At 42.7% G+C, this 20,076-nt stretch overlaps 1 protein-coding gene across 1 annotated transcript in view; it reads left to right on the plus strand.

The window, feature by feature from the left end:
- Nucleotides 1–291: 291 nt before the first annotated feature.
- FBLN2 (fibulin 2) overlaps nucleotides 292–20,076 on the plus strand; it is a 116,135-nt gene continuing 96,350 nt past the window's right edge. Inside the window, exons 1-3 of the mRNA XM_029597505.1 lie at nucleotides 292–511; nucleotides 4,216–4,327; nucleotides 8,308–8,437. Coding sequence (XP_029453365.1) covers nucleotides 292–511; nucleotides 4,216–4,327; nucleotides 8,308–8,437 — 462 coding nt within the window. The remainder of the gene's footprint in view (nucleotides 512–4,215; nucleotides 4,328–8,307; nucleotides 8,438–20,076) is intronic.

Genomic DNA, 20,076 nt, shown 5'->3' on the forward strand with positions numbered 1-20,076 from the left:
GTTTAACTAATATGATGTAATATTGTTTATTTAATATGATTCAACGTTTTCTTTAACTAATGTGACTACTGTAAACCATTCTGATGGCGAAACCGAATGACAGCATACAAAACATGTTAAATAAACAAATAAATATATATATATATATATATCAAGAAGAGGTGCACGTGCCTATGCAGGGACCAAGGAGAGAAGAAGGAAGTTGGCGTTGGCGGCGTCCCTGCTGTGAGAAGAAGAGAATTGGCGGCAGCTCCCCTGCCACACAGGGAGACAGGGTTGGTGGCGTCTTCCATGCCGTACAGGGCCGATCCCAGCAGTGGCTCCTGCAGCGAAGAGACAGAAGTGTCCCCCTCCAACTGCGTACAGTGGCATTGGGCTGCGAAGCAGCAGCAGCGGCGGTCCGGGTGGCATAGGCCACATCAACAGGGGACTGGCGGCGTCGGTGGCAGCTCCTCAGCTGCGAGGAAGGAAGAGGCCTGCAGCGGCATTGGGCCGGGACGGTGTCAAGCAGGTGAGAGGCTGCTCGTGGGATGGGGTCCGTGAGCAACATCGTAACACAGGGCAATAATTTCCGCAGTGTACTTTGCCATTACTTTTGATGCTGCCTGTCTCTTGCTCTGGCCCAGTGAATCATCTTACCTGTTCAATGGTGGCTGGAGGCTGCTGACCTGCTACCTGACTGCTGATGGTGGACCCTTGACCCAAGATGGGGTTGACGCTTCCCGTAGGGCAAACCCTACGGGTCCCCACTGTTGGGTGGCAGAGCAGGCTAGGAGATGGAGGCCAACTGGAGCTTCGCCATTACCAGCCCACATTCCCCTTAGGTTGAGTCCTTGGGTGTTGGGGCTGGCTAGACTTAGGCGGGCCTCCTTGTGATGACTCCCTGTTGATGTAGACAAGGGTACGATAGGAACCAGCAGAAGTATTGGAGGGCAGAGGAAGGTCCGGATGAGGCAGGGTTCCGAAGGCCCAGACGCCAACAGGGAGAGCAGGGGAGCGTCCAGGTAAAGTTAGACTGAAGCCTGAGAGTCCAAGGCAAGCTGGAGTCAGGGCAGGCAGCAGAAAGGCACAGTACCGGAAGCAGAGCTGAGGTCAGAGCCAGGAGATCAGATCAAGCGTAGTCCAGATGAAGCAGGGGTCAATACCAGAGAATCAGTCCAAGCGAATGAGGAGCAGGTGAAGGAACAAACAGGAACAGGAACCAGGAACAATGACAGGAACAGGAGAAAGGAACGATGACAGGAACAGGAACCAGGAATGAGTGTCGAGCACACAAGCAATCGTGGAGACCTGTTGCCAAGGCAGGGAACAAGTGGCTGGGCCCTGCCTTTTATACAGAGGCCAAGTGATGTCATCATCGGGGCCGCAGGTTACTTTCCTTCTGCGGCCCCTTTAAGAGTGCGCGAATCATGCGTGCATGCGTCTAAGCCAGGGCCTGGAGGAAGCAGGGCAGTGGTGTCATTCCGCTGCCCACGTGGAGAGACCCGCCGGCCGCAAAGAGGAACCGCGTAGGAGTCAGAAACGGCAGAGGTGGCTGCAGGCGCTTGAGGATGGAGATGGTTGCCCCCCGCCACAAGCGAAGGTGAACCGGAGCTGACAGTTAGATTCCTGGGGTGAGTAGGCCAGGGCGTGGGCCGAGCACAGCCGGGACGCGTAACAGGCTGTGGTATCAGCTTGGAAAACGTATTTCCTTTTTCAAATCTTTTACTATTGCATCTGCTTTGAGTGGCAGAGAGGCTTTCCCCAGGCTAGTACTGCCACTCTCCCTAATGCCAATGCTAATGGGTGGTGTTTCTGTAGATGATACTGTACATAAGAACATAAGAACTAAGAACATACCATACTGGGTCAGACCAAGGGCCCATCAAGCCCAGCAACCTGTTTCCAACAGTGTCCAATCCAGGCCATAAGAACCTGGCAAGTACCCAAACACTAAGTCTTTTCCATGCTACTGATGCTAGTAATAGCAGTGGCTATTTTCTAAGTCAACTTAATTTATAGCAGGTAATGGACTTCTCCTCCAAGAATATATCCAATTCTTTTTTAAACACAGCTACACTAACTGCACTAACCACATCCTCTGGCAACAAATTCCAGAGTTTAATTGTGCGTTGAGTGAAAAAGAACTTTCTCCGATTAGTTTTAAATGTGCCACATGCTAACTTCATGGCGTGCCCCCTAGTCTTTCTATTATCTGAAAGAGTAAATAACTGATTCACATTAACCCGTTATAAACCTCTCATGATTTTAAACACCTCTATCATATCCCCCCTCAGCCGTCTCTTCTCCAAGCTGAAAAGTCCTAACCTCTTTAGTCTTTCCTCATAGGGGAGCTGTTTCATTCCCTTTATCATTTTGGTCTCCCTTCTCTGTACCTTCTCCATCGCAACTATATCTTTTTTGAGATGCGGCGACCAGAATTATACACAGTATTCAAGATGCGGTCTCACCATGGAGCAATACAGAGGCATTATGACATTTTCCGTTTTATTCACTATTCCCTTTCTAATAATTCCCAATATTCAGTTTGCTTTCTTGACTGCCGCAACACACTGAACCGATGATTTCAATGTGTTATCCACTATGATGCCCAGATCTCTTTCTTGGGTGGTAGCTCCTAATATGGAACCCAACATTGTGTAACTATAGCATGGGTTATTTTTCCCTATATGCATCACCTTGCACGTATCCACATTAAATTTCATCTGCCATTTCGATGCCCAATTTTCCAGTCTCACAAGGTCTTCCTGCAATTTATCACAATCTGCTTGTGATTTAACTACTCTGAACAATTTTGTATCATCTGCAAATTTGATTACCTCACTCGTCGTATTTCTTTCCAGATCATTTATAAATATATTGAAAAGTAAGGGTCCCAATACAGATCCCTGAGGCACTCCACTGCCCACTCCCTTCCACAGAGAAAATTGTCCATTTAATCCTGCTTTAGGTTTCCTGTCTTTTAGCCAGTTTGTAATCCATGAAAGGACATTACCACCTATCCCATGCCTCTTTACATTTCCTAGAAGCCTCTCATGAGGAACTTTGTCAAACACCTTCTGAAAATCCAAATATACCACATCTACCGGCTGACCTTTATCCACATGTTTATTAACTCCTTCAAAAAAGTGAAGCAGATTTGTGAGGCAAGACATGCCTTGGGTATACCAGCATTTGGCAGATGCCTCAATATCTTATCTCAACTGAATACACTTAGCAAAACGTGGTTCTTCACTCATTTTAAAATGCCTCCGTACTACAAATTGGAGTTGCAATTGAAGGTGGACCATGAGGAAAAAGGCCAGGGGCATTATTTATGTGGTCTAATTGCACTGCCTACTCTTCCAGAGGGTTTGCTCTCAACACCATCTGTTCATGTACCTCTCCCACCTCACTGGAGGATAAGATAGTACTATCTAGAGTTGCCAAATTCTCTTTGGGTATAAGCGCTTCAATATCCTTTGATTCAGGGATTCCAAGACACAATTCTTCCTCACAATCAGTTTTTGAAAATACTGCCTCGCTTTCAACAAAAGCAATAATCATGCATGAGAATGCTGTTGGTTTATGTGTTGCACTTCTACTGCTCCTGTCCTTACTCCTGCCCTGTTAATGCCAGCTTCACATGGGTCTTCTGCCTTTTGCCCCTACTCTAAAGCAAAACAGAGAGGAACAGGTAAGGGTAGCACATGCTCTCTCAATTCTAATTTTTTATGCTTGAGCTGGCTTTTACTGCTGACGTTCTGCAGCTAAAAATATTTCTTTTAAGTTTAGAGGCAGGAATCTCTTTTTTTTTCTTACTGCTACTAGTACTGTTTGTTCTTCTGACAGACTGTGCTTACTCTGCCAATTCTCTACCCCTGCCATTCCCTCCTCTCCCCTTTGCTCACAGTGGCATGATGGAACTAAAAATGGCTTCTGGGGTTTTTGATGTCACAAAATGCTTTACTGATGTACTGTACTACTCACCAGTAGGAATGATAATTTTCAAACAGGTGCGCGGGCATACATATACACATGTGCATCGCTACGCACCCAGAGACGAGGCAATTTTATAACCTGCATGCACATATGTGAGCATGTTATAAAATAGCCTAGGTGCATGTACATGTGCACCTAATTTTAAGCTTGTGCATTTACCTGCAAAGTTATTAAAATATGTGTTTCATCAGACTTTTAGAAACCAAATACAGAGACTCTATGTTTTCTTTTCAGTGTCTACAAAAGATGCAATTGAAACTTTCTGTGCAGCTGGTCAACAGTGGGCAATAGACAATGGAGAGTGTATGGACATGCCTGTCAATGAAGCAGACTGTGTATTTTGCAGGTATGTAAACTAGAAACAATTATTTAAATAAACTAGTAAGCTGGAAGATACTGCTCACATATACATTTGTGCTTAAAATGAACCATCGCCGAACTAGGGTTTGGATTATCCAAGTTAAATTTGTTTCTGTTCAAATGTCATTTGGGTTAAATCCCAACTGACCTTTCCCATCTTGGCCATATATAAGTCAATCCCAAGTTAGTTCTGAATGTCTTTATTTCTTATGTTTATCCTATCTCATAAGACTGCAGAAGGGGGATTCATGATGTGGATATTCATTTGACTTATGACTGCTATAAGGTTGGGGCAAAAAGTTGTACATTAGATAGAGCAAATTCTTAAAAGATCCATCATGTTTTCCTCCCTACCCCTACCTCCTTCTCTCTTGCTCAAATGGTACATTTGAGCTAGTCTGCACCGGAGATCCAAGATGACTCACATTAATAAGTCAATTTGATTTGCTTAAAAGTACTTTAGCCAAGTTGGCAAACATGAATCTGCCCTGGTCCAGAAAATTTAGTGTTTGATGTATGCTGGCATGGGATGAGCTCAGAACAAAGAAAACAAGACAAAATTCAGAGTGGGGTTGAATCTAAATTGGCCTTTGACCTGGGTCACTCATCCTTAAAGGAAATGTACAGAAATATTTAGCATGAAGAAAACAGTGGAGTTTTACAACAATGAGATGAACTGGACAAAGGGCTAAGATACAGCAAAGACATTTTATTTTCATATCTAAAGCACTAGTCATTCAATTGAAAAATAAAATACAATAAAAGGAAAATCATAAAACAGATGAATGCAACCAATATCAAATAGAGCACAATAGAACATGAATTACAGCATGAATATTTCAGCATTCCAGGAGACTGTGAAGAATCTAAGGAAAAAAACTGTTACGAAGAGAAGTTTTAGACATTGGAAGAAATGTATCGTAAAGCTTTCTACCAAGAACTTTGTTAACCTCTTAGGTTTTAGACAAGGAAAGAAGCAAAATTGCACTTTTAGACTTCTTATAATGCTTCTGCATTTTAAGACCTTGGCACCTTCAAAAATCGGCAGACCTTGGCACCTCCAGTTTTAATCATCTTTAGCTTTAACCCTCATTGATACTGTACTGTATACAATAATCTGTATTGCACTATTGTACCATGTAGCAATCTCTTCCTACATGTCTTCTTTCTTATCTGTTCTTTCTTCCAGCGTTAAGCTTCCAAGTTTTTTACTCCTTGTTAATTGTAACTTTGCCTTATTCTCCTCTATTGTTATTATCCTCAGTTATTTGTCTTAGTTATCCCCTTGTTCTTTGTAAACCGATCCGATATGGTTTTACTATGAAGGTCGGTATAAAAAAGTGTTAAATAAATAAATACAAATTTTATATCAGGGAACCTTTTTCCCAGGCACAACTTAACATTTGAAAAGAATGTTCAGCTTGATCCTTGGAGTCATCAATCTTTCTACAACTGGCCAAGATTCTTCAAGTTTTTTTGGTTTTTTTTTAAAGCAATAAAAAATATACTTTAATCCATTTTGCTCTGTTGGCCTTAAACAAATGAGTCTAATTAGACAAGGCATTCAATATTTTTAGTGGAGCTTTCAAAAGTCTTCCCGACGGCTGTAAAGGAATGAGAACTTTATGGGTCAAAAATAATCAGCCATGGTTTATTGAAATTAGAAATAAACCACATTTTTTGTTACATAGTTCATTGAAAATACGAGAAGATAAAAGAAACAGTTTTCTTCCAGTTAGGTTTTGAGCTGCAATAAAGACTTGATTACTGTGTTCCCCCCATAATTGATGACATTGTTTGTTTCTTCTATAGCCCTGACTGACTGGTTTAATAATCCTTGATAATCCAATTGGAGTAAAGGTGGTATATCAAGTTTAATAAACTAAACTACTTAGAGCAGAAAGCTAACAACCAGGGTTCAAGTCCCATTTCTCCCACTCATGCTCCTTTTGATCTTGGGCAAGTCACTTAAACCTCTTAAACCAAACTTAGGCCTAGATTCATCATTTTGTGCTAAATATAGCAAGAATAGCGTCCGCGAAAAAAAAAGGAGTGTAGTTATGGTAATTTTTTCCGGTACCGCATCGCACCCGCAATAGGCTTTTATTACATTTTGGGCTGCTGCTGCTAGGCCTAGCTAGAGAGAGAAAAAGAGAGAGAGACTCACTAAATTGTTAACTATTTATACCACTGTAAGAGGGGGCACTAGTAACTCGGGGTGAGGTTGTTGGGGGGCGGGGGGCAATTTTACATGCACAGTCATACGTACAAACTTATCTTGATGCACTACCTACCTAGCTACAATCAAGCAAGGTAGAGAGAACATGGTATAAATCTACTCTTCTTTCACCATTCATAGCTCCAAATCTCATTACATCTTCACTGATGGTAACTGTGCTGTTTGTACGTATGACTGTGCATGCAAAATTGCCCCCCAGAACCCACTCCACCTCATCCCGAATTAATAGTGCCTGTCTTACAGTGGACTCTCTATCTGGGTAACATCAAGCTAGGTTGAAAGAACATTGCACAAATCTCATGCTTGGGTGAGGTTTCTCACTCTGAAGGTCATCAAATCTTCACAAGAGAGCACAGTTCTGTTTGTATATCTCACTTTGAATGTTAAAGTGGCCCCTAACCCCCTACACCTCACCGCGAGTTACTAGGTGGGCTTCCTATAGTGATATAAATACCTACCTAGTATGACGGCATTATAGCTAGTCTGTCTCTCTCTCTCTCTCTCTCTCCAGTATAAGAATCTGTTCTCTTTCTTTCTTTTTTTACTTGATGTCTCATTTTCTTTCATTCCACCTGTCTTTTATGATCAGAAAGACATTGGCCCCAATGATTCATTCAAATGTCATTTTTTCTTGCTCCCAAACACTATATCCTCTCTTTTACCACATCCAGAATCAATGAATCCTTCTTCTCTGATAAGAATATAAGATTTGCCATCCTGGGTCAGACCAATGGTCCAACAAGCCAAGTGTGCAATTTCTACGAATAGCCAAGTCCTTCTATTTACAACAGGCTTTTGTATAATTAGGAAGGTTCCATTTTAGATCATGTGGGCCTTATTCAGAAAGGACTTTTCCATTGTATGCCTATGGACATTTCTTTATTATTGAATAAAATACTATATCTGTTTTTTGAGCCTTTGATATAATCTAGCTTTTCCTTAGAGATGCTTCACACTTAATCCAAAAGGTTCTCTGAAATCTGCTACAGTCAGCCATGGACATACCCAAACCAATGTCATCTAGTTGTCTTCTATGCTAGCATTTTTTGTGTGCTTTTTTCTGCAGGTAGAGGAGTGGTCTGCTGGTTACCACTAGATTGTAAATCTGAGAAATCCTGTGGTATGCATTCAAGTCTCACCTCTAAAACTGGCTCTCTGTGTGACCTTGAATATGCTTTCTTATCTCCCTTTGCCTCTGGGACCTAGCTGAAAAAAATGGCATTAGACTTAATCTGATTCTTTGTCCCAGTCAGCAAGTTGATTTATTAACATTAATTTGTTTTAACATTAAAGAAACCCAAGTTATTAAGCAAAGTCATTAGCTGGAAACACTGCATCTTAGTTCTCTCCTGTGCAGATACTTTGCTTTTGGATTTATAACAATTATGTAGGTCTCAGATATGTTTTTTGAACTTTCAATTGAAATTTCTGCATGACAGAAAATTGACCATTAGCTTGGTCTCTTGAATAGTCACTATCAAAATTCAGATCTATAATTGTTAACCACTTAGCTATGTTTCAAACATTTTTTCATAGGCCTTCTTTTAAGTCTCAGGGTGATGTGAGACCACCTGAAATGACTGATGAGATGTATGTGCTCTTTACAAAATAAAACCAAGAGCAATCTATGAAAAATTTGTGAACATCTGTATTGTTTTGCTAAGTCTTACATCTGGTACTGTAACAATAGCCTGGCATCATGTTTTTATTCTCGCCTTTTATTACAGAATTGCTCAGAAACAGTGCTGTGTCTCCTATTTAAAAGAAAACAGCTGCTTTGCTGGTATAATTGCAGCCAAGGAAGGTGATTTTTGTGTAACTGATGAAAGTGATGCCTGTGGAGGATCATATTATAAGGCAAGACCCTTAAGTATTTTTGCAAAGAACTTTTCTCTGTCACATTGTGTATTTTGTCAAATATATACATGACTAGTGAGTACATGCTTGCAAATACTGTATTGCATAAACTTGCCACATGGTAATACTATCAAGTTTTGAATATTAGTAAAAAAAAAGGTATCTCCTTCAACCTGTTTCTTGAATCTTACTAATTTTCTAGATTTTCCCAAAAAGTATTTACTTAACTATATGCCAAATTCTCATAGACCATTGTTTTGATGGATAAGCTTACTGAATCATTATTTGAGATATTGATATTACATATGTAAAGTCTAGGGAAGTGCGTCATTTTTTTTCCGGTTCGGGATTCATTTTTGGGCCCCCGCGGGAAATTTTGTTTTTCCCCTGGGACAGGTTTTTTTTGTTTCATGTTTCTCTCTTTTCGGTGTTAGTGCACGCTAGCAGAGTTTAGTCACATTAGTGCGCACTAACCAGTTTTCTAATTTTGGAGTTAGTGCGCCCTATGGGGCTTAGGGCGCACTAACTGGTTGTTAGCCCCCACTAACTGTGTCTCTCATAATTTATGACATTGTTTGTTTCTTCTATAGCCCTGTCTGTCTGATTTAATAATTCTTGATAAACCAACTGGAGTAAAGGTGGCATATCAAGTTTAATAAACTAAACTACCGGTATTTAGAGCAGAAAGCTAACAACCAGGGTTCAAGTCCCATTTCTTCCACTCATGCTCCTTTTGACCTTGAGCAAGTCATTTAAACCTTTGTTACCAGAGGTCCAAACTTAGGCCTAGATTCATCATTTTGTGATAAATATAGCAAGAATAGCGCCCGCAATAAAAAAAGGAGTGTGGTTAGGATAATTTTCCCGGTACCGCATCGCTATTTTACCGCAAAGTGAGTTTGATGAATGACCCCCTTAGATGAATGACCCCCTTTGATGAATGACCCCCTTAGAGCCTAATTTACAAAAGCTTTTCCCCCATTCTGGGTCTAAGGCAAAAATGCTTAGAAAATCCCATGATAGCATGTGTTATGTTATTGCATGCTAAATGTCAAAAAAATGTCAAAAAAAAAATGTCAAAAAAAAAAAAATGTCAAAAAAAATGTCAAAAAAAACGCTGAAGTGCCATTTTGAAAACGTTCGACAACCTAAATTACCACCCTTGAAGAAGGACTGACAGATGGAGTAAGCAGTCCGAAACACGGTCCCGTGTCGGGTCACCAGCACTGCGATTTTTGTAATGGCTGAAGACTGACAGTCACATATTGAAGCGCTTGAAGATAAGTTAATGTTTACTTTGGGATTGATATAAAGTACGATATCATTGTGGGTTCAACATACCCCCAAATTTGGCGAGTTTTAAGTGCATAAAAAAAATTTTTTCAAAAAATATTTTCGTCACCATGACCTATGATTATTTATAAGGCCGAGTTGAATAGGCGAAAGCCCCGACGAGGAAGCCTAGTATGATGGTCACTCTTGAATATTATGAGCTGTGCAGCGTCTAAAATATTTGTTAAGGGGAAAAGCACTGGGTTTATGTAGTTTTCATCTGGTAGAGTCCCAATACTTTTCGTGCACAATCTAAGTCCTACTCTTTTCATGTGGAGATGTTATTGCATGCAACATTAAACAGCCCTCGTTTCCATTTACTCCTCCCACTTGAATAAATTTTCATATGCATTTCACATTTTGATGAATGATGAATGACCCCCCTTCGTGCCTAATTTACAACGTTAGTGCGCACTAACAAAAATGTTACCAATAAGTTAAAAAGTGTTAATTGGGGAGCATTCCCATTGCCTGTTTTCTTCGTTGAAATTGTCTAGTTCGTTTAAAATTAATGCACATGCCTAATATATACTATGGAGGTTATTTTGTGACGCAGCATACATTTTACATCAAATATGTCTATAAAAGAGACCTGTTTTCAGTTTTTATTTTATTTTTCCTGAGAATTTCAATGTTATAACAAAAAGAAATCATTGGAAAAAATGACTTTGTTATAACAAACAGGAGGAAAATCAATGGAAAAGTAATTTTTGCACTGATTTTTTGTTATAACATGAAATTCCCAGGAAAAATAAAATAAAAACTGGAAACGATTGTCTCTGCCCATAAGTTACACCAAGTTTGCTTTGAAAATTAAGCAATAAAATTAGCCGCTCACTCTTATTCCTGATATTACATGCACAGAAAGTTTTCAGGGAACTGCATGTATATACTTTTGAAAAGGCACTTAAGATTCCAGGACCACCTCTACTGAGCCTGGGTAAACTTAGGCACATACAGGACATATGTAGGCAAGTTTCCCTGCCTATCAGTTTTAGAAATGCCTGTGAAAAATATCCTCCTTATGACTCTATTTTATACAGATATGCAGCCATTGTCAAAAGGATTTATGTACAGAAAACCAAGATTCTGTGCCCAAATCCGGTTTGAATACCAGATTGGAGTGCATGTGCATAAAAGTAGATGTGAAGCATGATTTTTCACATAATTCTGTGCGCATAGTAAGCAGACGTTTTGAAAGTGGGGTCACAGGCAGGGAAAGGATTTGCACACAAGCTTTAGGTTTTCAAAAGCATGCGTGTAAATCCACACGCACAAAGTTCCACCTGTTCTCGAGCAGATAGAACTGTGTGTACATGTATAGCACAGGGGATTCCATGCACACCATAAAATTATCAGAGCGGATTTATGTGCTTAAATCTACTTTGAACATTCTGGCTAAAGTCTGTGGATAAAAAGTACCCACAGACTTTAGCCAGTGCAAGCTCTTTGAAAATTACCTTCATAATGCATGTTTGAAGCAGTAGAATAATAGAAGGTTTGCAATAACTCTTAGATTAGAGGATAATATATTTAGAATCTTTGGGCACTGCTAGTGAGAACATTGCTCCACTGATGCCAAACTGCTGGTGCAGACAAAACTATTATGATTCTTCTTTATACTCTTCCATGCTCCTCTACCCAGGAGAAGCATGCTACAGGTTAAGCATCTGTCTATATCAGAAAGTTGGGTATTATAATGTATCACCTAGGGCAGATTTTAATATCTATGCCCGATTTTATAACATGCATGCACAGCCGTGTGCATGTTATAATATCCAGGGTCGGCGCGCACAAAGGGGTGCACACTTGTGCACCTTGCGCACGCCAAGCCCTAGGGGAGCCACGATGGCTTTCGTGTTCCCTCCGAGGCCGCTCCGAAATTGGAGCGGCCTCGGAGGGAACTTTCCTTCCGCCCCCCCCCCCCACCTTCCCCTCCCTTCCCCTACCTAATCCACCTCCCAGCCCTACCTAAACCCCCCCATACCTTTGTTTTGCAAGTTCTGTCTGCCTCCTGGCAGGCATAGGTTGCGTGTGTCGGCCAAGTGCCGGCACGTGATCCCCCAGCTTATAGGCCCTATGGAGGCCTCTGTCCATGTCCCAGTCACACACCGGACTGCTCCCATCCCGCCAATTTTTTCAAGCCCTGGGACATACGCTCATCCTGGGGCTTGTGTGCGTCGCCGGATCTATGCAAAATAGACTCGGCGCGCGTAGGGCTTTTAAAATCTGCCCCCTAGTGTCCCTTTGCCGGAAACCAATGACAATGCCTCAGATAAGGTTTAAGTCCTTTCCTGATGTTAATCCTCTCTGAGAGTTCAAAATTCCCTGACCGAGGGAGGGGGGAATTATTTAAGAACAATATAAGAAATTGCCAGACTGGGTCAGACCAAGGGTCCATCAAGCCCAACATCCTGTTTCCAACAGTGGCCAATCCAGGCTAAAATTATGTGGATTGGTCAGACACTAAATAGATCCCATGCTACTGATCCCAGTAATAGCAGTGGCAATTATATAAGGGGCAGATTTTAAAAGCCCTACGCACGTAAATCGAACTGGATTTATGTGTGTAGGGGGGTTACGTGCGCCAAGCCTATTTTGCATAGGTCCGGCGACGTGTGCAAGCCCCAGGATGCGCGTATGTCCTGGAGCTTTGTGAAAGGGGCGGGGCGGGTGCGGGACAGAGGCCTCTGGCACAGCAGCTGTGCCGGAGGATCGCGCGCCAGCATTCGGCCGGCGTACGCAACCTACGCCTGCCCGGAGTCTGGCGCAACTAATGAATTAAAAGTTAGGAGGAGTTTTAGGTAGGGCTGGGGGGCAGGTTAGGTTGGGGAAGAGAGGGGAGGGGAAGGGAAGGGAATTGGGGGGGGGCAGAAGGAAAGTTCCCTCCGAGGCTGCTCCAATTTCGGAGCGGCCTCGGAGGGAACAGGGAAAGCCATCGGGGATCCCCTAGGGCTCGGCGCTCGCAAGGTGCACAAGTGTGCATCCCCTTGCATGCACCGACCCCGGATTTTCCAATTCATTATGCAAAGAAATATTATCTCTAATCAATACATTTTCCAAATTTTGCATGTTACCAATTTTCCCAGACACTTCACTCATCGTGGATTCTACTGCACTCATTTACCCTGCTCCAGTATTGAAATTCTATTAACATTACTAATGATGAGAGAGAAGAGTTAACTTGAGTCAAATTCATGTCCAACTTTACCAGTACCCTCCACAAGTCCGAGAGAGTCACATTGGTAGGTTCCACAGAATTTATCTAGGTATTGCCAATGGTTACAACAAGATTTTCCTCTCGTGCTTCAATTGAAGAAATCTTGAGGCACGGGAAGGAATTGGGGTCAACCAGTGCTACTTGCTAATTTTTTGCACTCACGTTAGGTGAATCCTTTTCATCCTGCTACGCTTCTCTCGGACCTTTTTGTGGTTGAGGGGGAGTAGGCCCATTGCCTGGACTAAGCAAGGCTTCAGATGAGCCTCTGTACAGTAGTCCATTACTGGCGGTCCCTGCCAACTCACATGGGCATCCATAGGGCCTATTCTAGTTGTGGCTGGAGAAGATGTAGTAAATCTGGCTTTTCTTTTCCGTCCCATCAAGCCTTCGATAAATTTCCAATTTTACAGCCAAATCCCAATCAAAGCCGGGTCTAAGCCGCGTGTTGGCGTCGGCTGCGTGCCAGCGGGCACCTGGTGATGACGTACAGTCTCGGGCTCAGCTGTTGTTAATTGCTGGTTCTTTCGCTACTCACAGCACGCTATTAGATGACAATTAGCTGGCGCTTTCACTTCCCGAGCTCTGAACCAGGGCGGCTTGATGTCCTTTCAGCTCCACAACCGGACCCCACTGGACTGCCGGTGTATCTCGGGTTTTAGAGACCCGGGTACCTGGTGATGATGTACAGTCTCGGGCTCAGCTGTTGTTAATTGCTGGTTCTTTCGCTACTCACAGCACGCTATTAGATGACAATTAGATGGCGCTTTCTCTTCCCGAGCTCTGAACCAGGGCGGCTTGATGTCCTTTCAGCTCCACAACCGGACCCCCCTCCAATGAATTTTAAATGTGCTACTTTCTAACTTCATGGAGTGCCCCCTAGTCCTTCTATTATCTGAAAAAATAAATAACCAAGTCACATTTACCCGTTCTAGACCTCTCATGATTTTAAAGACCTCTGTCATATACCCCCTCAGCCGTCACTTCTCCAAGCTTAACAGCTCTAACCACTTTAGTCTTTCCTCAAAGGGGAGCTGTTCACCTTTATCTTTGGTTGCCCTTCTCTGTACCTTCTCCAGTGCAACTATATCTTTTCTGAGATGTGGCAACCAGAATTGTACACAGCAGTCAAGGTGTACTCTCACCATGGAGCGATACAGAAGCATTATGACATTTTTTGTTGTATTCACCATTCCCTTTCTAATAATTCCTAACATTCTGTTTGCTTTTTTGACTGCCGCAGCACACTGTATTATCCACTATGACACCTAGATCTTTTTCCTGGGTAGTAAGTCCTAATATGGAACCTGACATCGTGTAACTACAGCATGGGTTATTTTTCCCTATATGCATCATCCTGCACTTTCCCACATTAAATTTCATCTGCCTTTCGGATGCCCAATCTTCCAGTCTCGCAGGGTCCTCCTGCAATTTATCACAATCCACTTGTGATTTCACTACTCTGGATAATTTTGTATCATCTGCAGTTTGATTACCTCAATCGTATTCCTTTCCAGATCATTTATAAATATATTGAAAAGAACTGATCCAAGTATAGATCCATGAGGCACTCCACTGTTCACCCTTTTCCTAACTTCCTCCTCCAAAAAGGAAAAGGCTCCTAAAAAACATCTTAATCTCAGGCAAATGCATCCTTTCCCCTTTTACTTACCAAGACCTCATCCTTAGAGGCCAAATATTCCTAGGAAAACTAAACAAAATATGAGCAAGGATAGTGACATGCTATCCCTGCAATGGCTAACTCAAAAGTCCACACCCTAAGATGGAGGTAGGGGTTTATATACTCTGAGAGCTCACCATCTCAGGATCTCTCATGGGAGAGCTAAAGCCCACAATTATACTAATTCTTTTCCTCTTGTAACAGAAGAGATCCTTTAGACTCTCTACAATAATACATGTATTTTAGAAAAAGAAAATTAAGATAAAATGACACTGAATTTTTGTCAGCAGTATTTAATTCTAGTAAAAATGCCCCCCCCCCCCCTTGAGTTGTGTTGACAGAGGATCTGTGGACCCTTTTCCCAAGGGGAAGTTGGCACTACCTGAGGGAGTGAACTCCCACAGGCCCCACCGTCGGGAGGCGAGGCTGAGCAGAAGCAGAGGCCGGCTGGAGCTTCACCACTGGAAGCCCGAGGTCCCCCCGGGTGGAGCCCATAGGGACCCGGGCCACTTGGACTTAGGTGGGCCCTTGAGAAGATGAAGAATTCGCCGATGGTCAGTCCGAGGTCAGAAGCTGGAGGATCGCCAATCGCCAGTCTGAGGTCAGCAGCCAGAGAATCAGTCCAGGAGCTGTGGAAGGGACAACAGGAACAGGATTCAGAAAGGCAGGAACAGGACTTCAGAAAGGCAGGAACAGGGCTTCGGAAAGGCAGGAACAAAGTACAAGAGGCACAGACAAACTCACCGGAGTAAGCAGACTCGTTGCCAAGTCAGAAGGCAGAGGAGGCTCCCATAAGTAGTGCCTGGGTCCTGACGTCATCTAGTAGGCTGGACTGAATCAAGGTGGCCTGCCCCTTTAAGAGGAGCTCTGGAGGCGTGGCCAAGCATCTAGAGGGCATCCTGCCCAATGTGAGCCGTGACAGAGGAGGGCCTTGGCCTGCTGCTGCAAAGAGAAAGGCCGGGAATGGTCCTGGCCACCGTGGGGTGCCGGACTGATGCTGTGGCAGGGCCCACGGGCATGGGGGAGGCACGATGCCTGCGGCGGGAGTCGCTCCCCGCCACAGCGAGGCTGCCAATGCCCTGAGTGAAGGTAAGGGTGCCTTACCTTCACCCAGGGCATTGGCACCATCTAACACCGTGAAAACAAGCATAGTTTACCTTCACCCAGGGCGCTCCAAGCATATCTCCATTGGAGCCAAGCTTTGCTGGTTGTGAAATGCTGTGGCAAAATCATATATGTGTATTATAACAAATTATTTTTGTGAACTTTACACACCTGAACAATTTGGATAAATATTAATCTATTTAGATACTTGGTATTGCTACATAATTGTTTTTGCAAAAACAGTAACAGAATTCAGGAGAGCATTGAATAAGCAGAGAGGATCCCTTAACGGCAGAGAAAGGAAGGGAAAGTTGGAGATCAAGTGAGCTTGTAAGGTAATGGAACAGAAATGGGGCAGGCTAGATTGGTCTATTTGTGTTGATTATTGTGTGGTTTGAAGTAGCACACAAAGTTTCACTCCAAAATTAGTTCTTGGAAATTGAAAATGTCATGGCATGAATCTAAAGATGTTCTGATGCCTTCAGAAATCAAATTAATAGTGCCACAATTTGTAAAAAAAAAAAAAAAAAAAAAGTAAGACCACATTTTGGAAGCAATTTGTTTTCACCTACTTAGAATTTTCTGAAAATTAAAAGAAAGTTCTGCAATGAGGTTAAATGGAACCCTGGCAAGTACAATAACCAGTGGTAAATTCATTGCCCACTGACAGGTGAATTTTCAAAGGAGTTATGCATGTAAATGTAACTATTGTAATTTTCAAAATTTTCACTTCCTCGCGTTAAGTTTACATAACATGGGTAAAACCTATTTACAATTCAATGGCACATATTGCAACAATTTTCAAAAGCCACTTAAACGGGTAAAGTGTATTTATACCTGTAAAACCCAGTTTTAAGCATGTAAATGCTTTTGAAAATAAGGCTCTTAGGGAAAAAGTTTGAGTCGCCCATAATGTTAAAAGGTATGTTTGCACTTCTTGTAGCTCATTTTTAATGGAAAACTACCTGGGTAAAATTACCTGAAAGATGTTTACATATGTGCAAGGATAGAAAGGACACAGGAGTAGCTCTTTTACGTCTAAAACAAATATCCTAGTAACGGAAATGCATAGGGAAAGGAGGAAGTGTTGTGGGCTTGTCCTAAAAAAAAAAAAATTAGATGATGGCACATCCATTTACATAGGCCTCTCTGAATTAGACAGAAAACTGAATAGAGATCGGTGTGACAAATGTTGCTCATTGGAGATTTTAATATGTCAGATTTATATTGGAATATCTGCAGCAGAATCCAAAAGAAGAAGAGGGATTGTGAATGTTCTTCAAGGGTCTCTGCTCAGACAAATGGTGCTGGAACCTGCAAGGGGAAGAGCAATACTGGACCTGGTGCTCACAAATGAAGCATCTTTAATATCGGGGTAGGTGCCCACCCGAGCACTAGTGATGATCATCAGACAGTGTGGTTTGATATGGCAGCCAAGAAGGAGAGAAGTCATACAAAGATCAAAGGCCTGGATTTCAAAAATACAGACTTTTTTTAAAATGGGGGGAAGTACCTCAAGGAGGAGCTCGAAGCCTGGGAGAAAATGGGTGAAGAGGAACAACAGTGGACTAAAGTAAAGAGAGCTTTAACAAAGGGAACAAATCTTTATATAAGAAAAGTAAATAAAGCTAAGAGGAAAACCAAACCAATACAGTTCTCTAAAGAGGGGACTGAAAAAATAAAGGCAAAAAGGTCAGCATTCAAAAAGTAGAAAGGAACTAAAAAAGAGGAACACAGGGAAGAATATCTGATGAAACTAAAAGTGACAAGGAAAGAAATCAGGATAGCAAAAGCCTGAGTGCAAGAAAGGATCGCCAAAGAGGTAAAACATGGTAGCAATACATTTTCAGGTATATCAGAGAAAGGAGTAAGGCCAGAGGTGGTAGTATAAGATTGAAAGGAGTCAAGGTTCATTGTTGGTTAAAGATGAGATAAAAACAGAAATATTAAACATATACTTCGAATCAATGTTCACTAAAAAAAAAAGACTTTGGAGGATCACCATTGCTGGCTGGCAAGAGTACGGATGGGCATTGAGTAGATATAACCTCATTTACAGAAAAGAGTGCTTGACTGGAACTAGCAGAAGTGAAAATGGAGAAGGCTGATGTGTACAGACCATGAGAGACACTACAGAGTGATACTGCCTGATGATCTGAAGGCAGAGAAGCAGTGTGATAAGGCAGTGCTGTGCTACATAGAGAGAGGAATAACCAGCAGGAAAAAAGGAGGTGAAAGTGCCCCTGTACAGGTCATTGGTGAGGCCCCACCTGGAGTTTGTTCAGTTCTGGAGACCATATCTCAAAAAAGAAGAGAGACAGAATGGAAGCGGCCAGAAAAAGGCTACCAAAATGGTGAGGGGTCTGCACAAGACTTATGTGATGAGACTGAAGGACCTAAATATGTAATCCCAAGAGGAGAGGGGAGAGACAGGGGGAGATATTATGCAGATTTTCAAATATCTAAAAGGTATTAATGATGCACAAAAATCAAATCTTTTCCAATGGCAAGAAAACTATAAAACTGTGGGTTATGATATTAAACTCCAAGGGGGAAGACTCAGGAACAACATCAGGAAATATTTATTCATGGAAAGAGTGGGGAATACTTGGAATGTCCTCCCAGAAGAAGTGGTGAAGACAACAAGAACAGTAATGGAATTCAGAAGAGCATGGGATAAATTCAAAGAATCCTTAATGACTAAAGGATGGAAATGAAGAAAAAGGGTAACCATTGTTAGCTGTGGTATCCTGCATGGAGCAGCCGTTATTACTCTTAACAGAAGGTATGAGGTAACCTGCACAAAGCCGTAGTTACTTCCCTTAATAAAAAGAAAAAAAAAAACTTGCTGGGCAGACTGGATGGACCACTTGGGTCTTTTTTCTGCCATCACTACGTTTTACCCCAGAAAGACCTCATACCACCCCTGACATAGCTGAAAATGTTTTTAGCCAAACAAGCCATCTGTCTATATGTCAGATGTGGTCAGACATGCAGGATGTTGTGATTCTGCCTGATAGGCAGCTTCCCAACCACCAGAGGTTCCCCATGGAGCTACATCTACTCTTGCTCCAATCATAGTCTCTGTGATCCCATGACTCAGCAGGGCTCAGTCTATTTAACCCTGCCTCTTGCCAAGCCCAGTGCCTTGTCATCGAGTCTCCTCAGCTCCCTGCTTGGCGTATGCCTTGCGACCTTTCCAGGCCTGCTTCCTTGCTTCAGCTATTGCCTTAGTCTTAGCCATAGCCTTAGCCTTAGGCTTAGTCTTAGCCTTAGCCAAAGCCTCAACCATAGCCTTAACCTTAGACTTAGCCTTAGCCTCAGCCTTAGCCTCAGCTATTGCTTTAGCCTTAAGCCTCAGCCATAGCCTTAGCCTTAGCCTTAGTTATTGCCTCAGCCTTAGCCTTAGCATCAGTTATTGCCTCAGCCTTAGCCTCACCTATAGCCTCATCCTTAGCCAAAACCTCAGCCATAGCCTTAGCCTCAGCTCTAGCTATAGCCTCAGGCCATTTTCCTAAGTGACCTGTTTGTGGCCCTTGGGCCTTCCATGTTACCTGTCTGGGCTAGTTCTTGCCTCACGTGTGTCTTGTCCTTGTCCTGTCCTGTCCCTGTATCCAGCCATTGCCTTGCCTCAGGCTCCATGTCCCAAGCCAGCCAACTTCAATCCCAATCACAGTCTAAGTCTTCTGGCCACCAGAACCCAAGGGCTCAACCTGTGGGGGAGGTGGCTGGTATAGGCAGAAGATTCCCTAGCAGTCCTGCCTTGCCCTTAAGTAAGAACATAACAACATGCCATACTGGATCAGACCAAGGGTCCATCAAGTCCTGGACTGTTCTCATGGGGGTCACCTAGCCTAGCTGGGTCCTCAACTAAAACACAGGATTTTTAAATCCTGGGATTTGTCTGGCTAAATGTCAAGCTTCCTGACTGATTCACTAAGGAGTTGATTTTAAAAGGAGCACTCACATATGGATGCGCTGATTTTATAACATGCGCATCTCCGTGCGCATGTTATAAAATACAATATCCGCACGCACATGCGCACCAGATTTTAACATCTGTGCACGCATGTATGTGCGGCCTTCAACTTGCGCATGTAGGGTGGGATTTTAAAAAGCAACGTGCGGCGACGCCCGATTAAGGAACGGACTGGGAGGGACCTGGGGAAGCCCTACTTGCGTCGCCACATGTTGCTTTTTAAAATCCCTCCCCTATAAATTTCAGAGATCCATATTTAGCACATCTGTCTGGCTGAGGGCTTGATTCATCAAGGTATTTTCCCATAGACACAGAATGGAGAAAAG

The sequence above is a fragment of the Rhinatrema bivittatum genome, chromosome 4, assembly GCF_901001135.1.
Source record: "Rhinatrema bivittatum chromosome 4, aRhiBiv1.1, whole genome shotgun sequence".
Taxonomy (NCBI): domain Eukaryota; kingdom Metazoa; phylum Chordata; class Amphibia; order Gymnophiona; family Rhinatrematidae; genus Rhinatrema; species Rhinatrema bivittatum.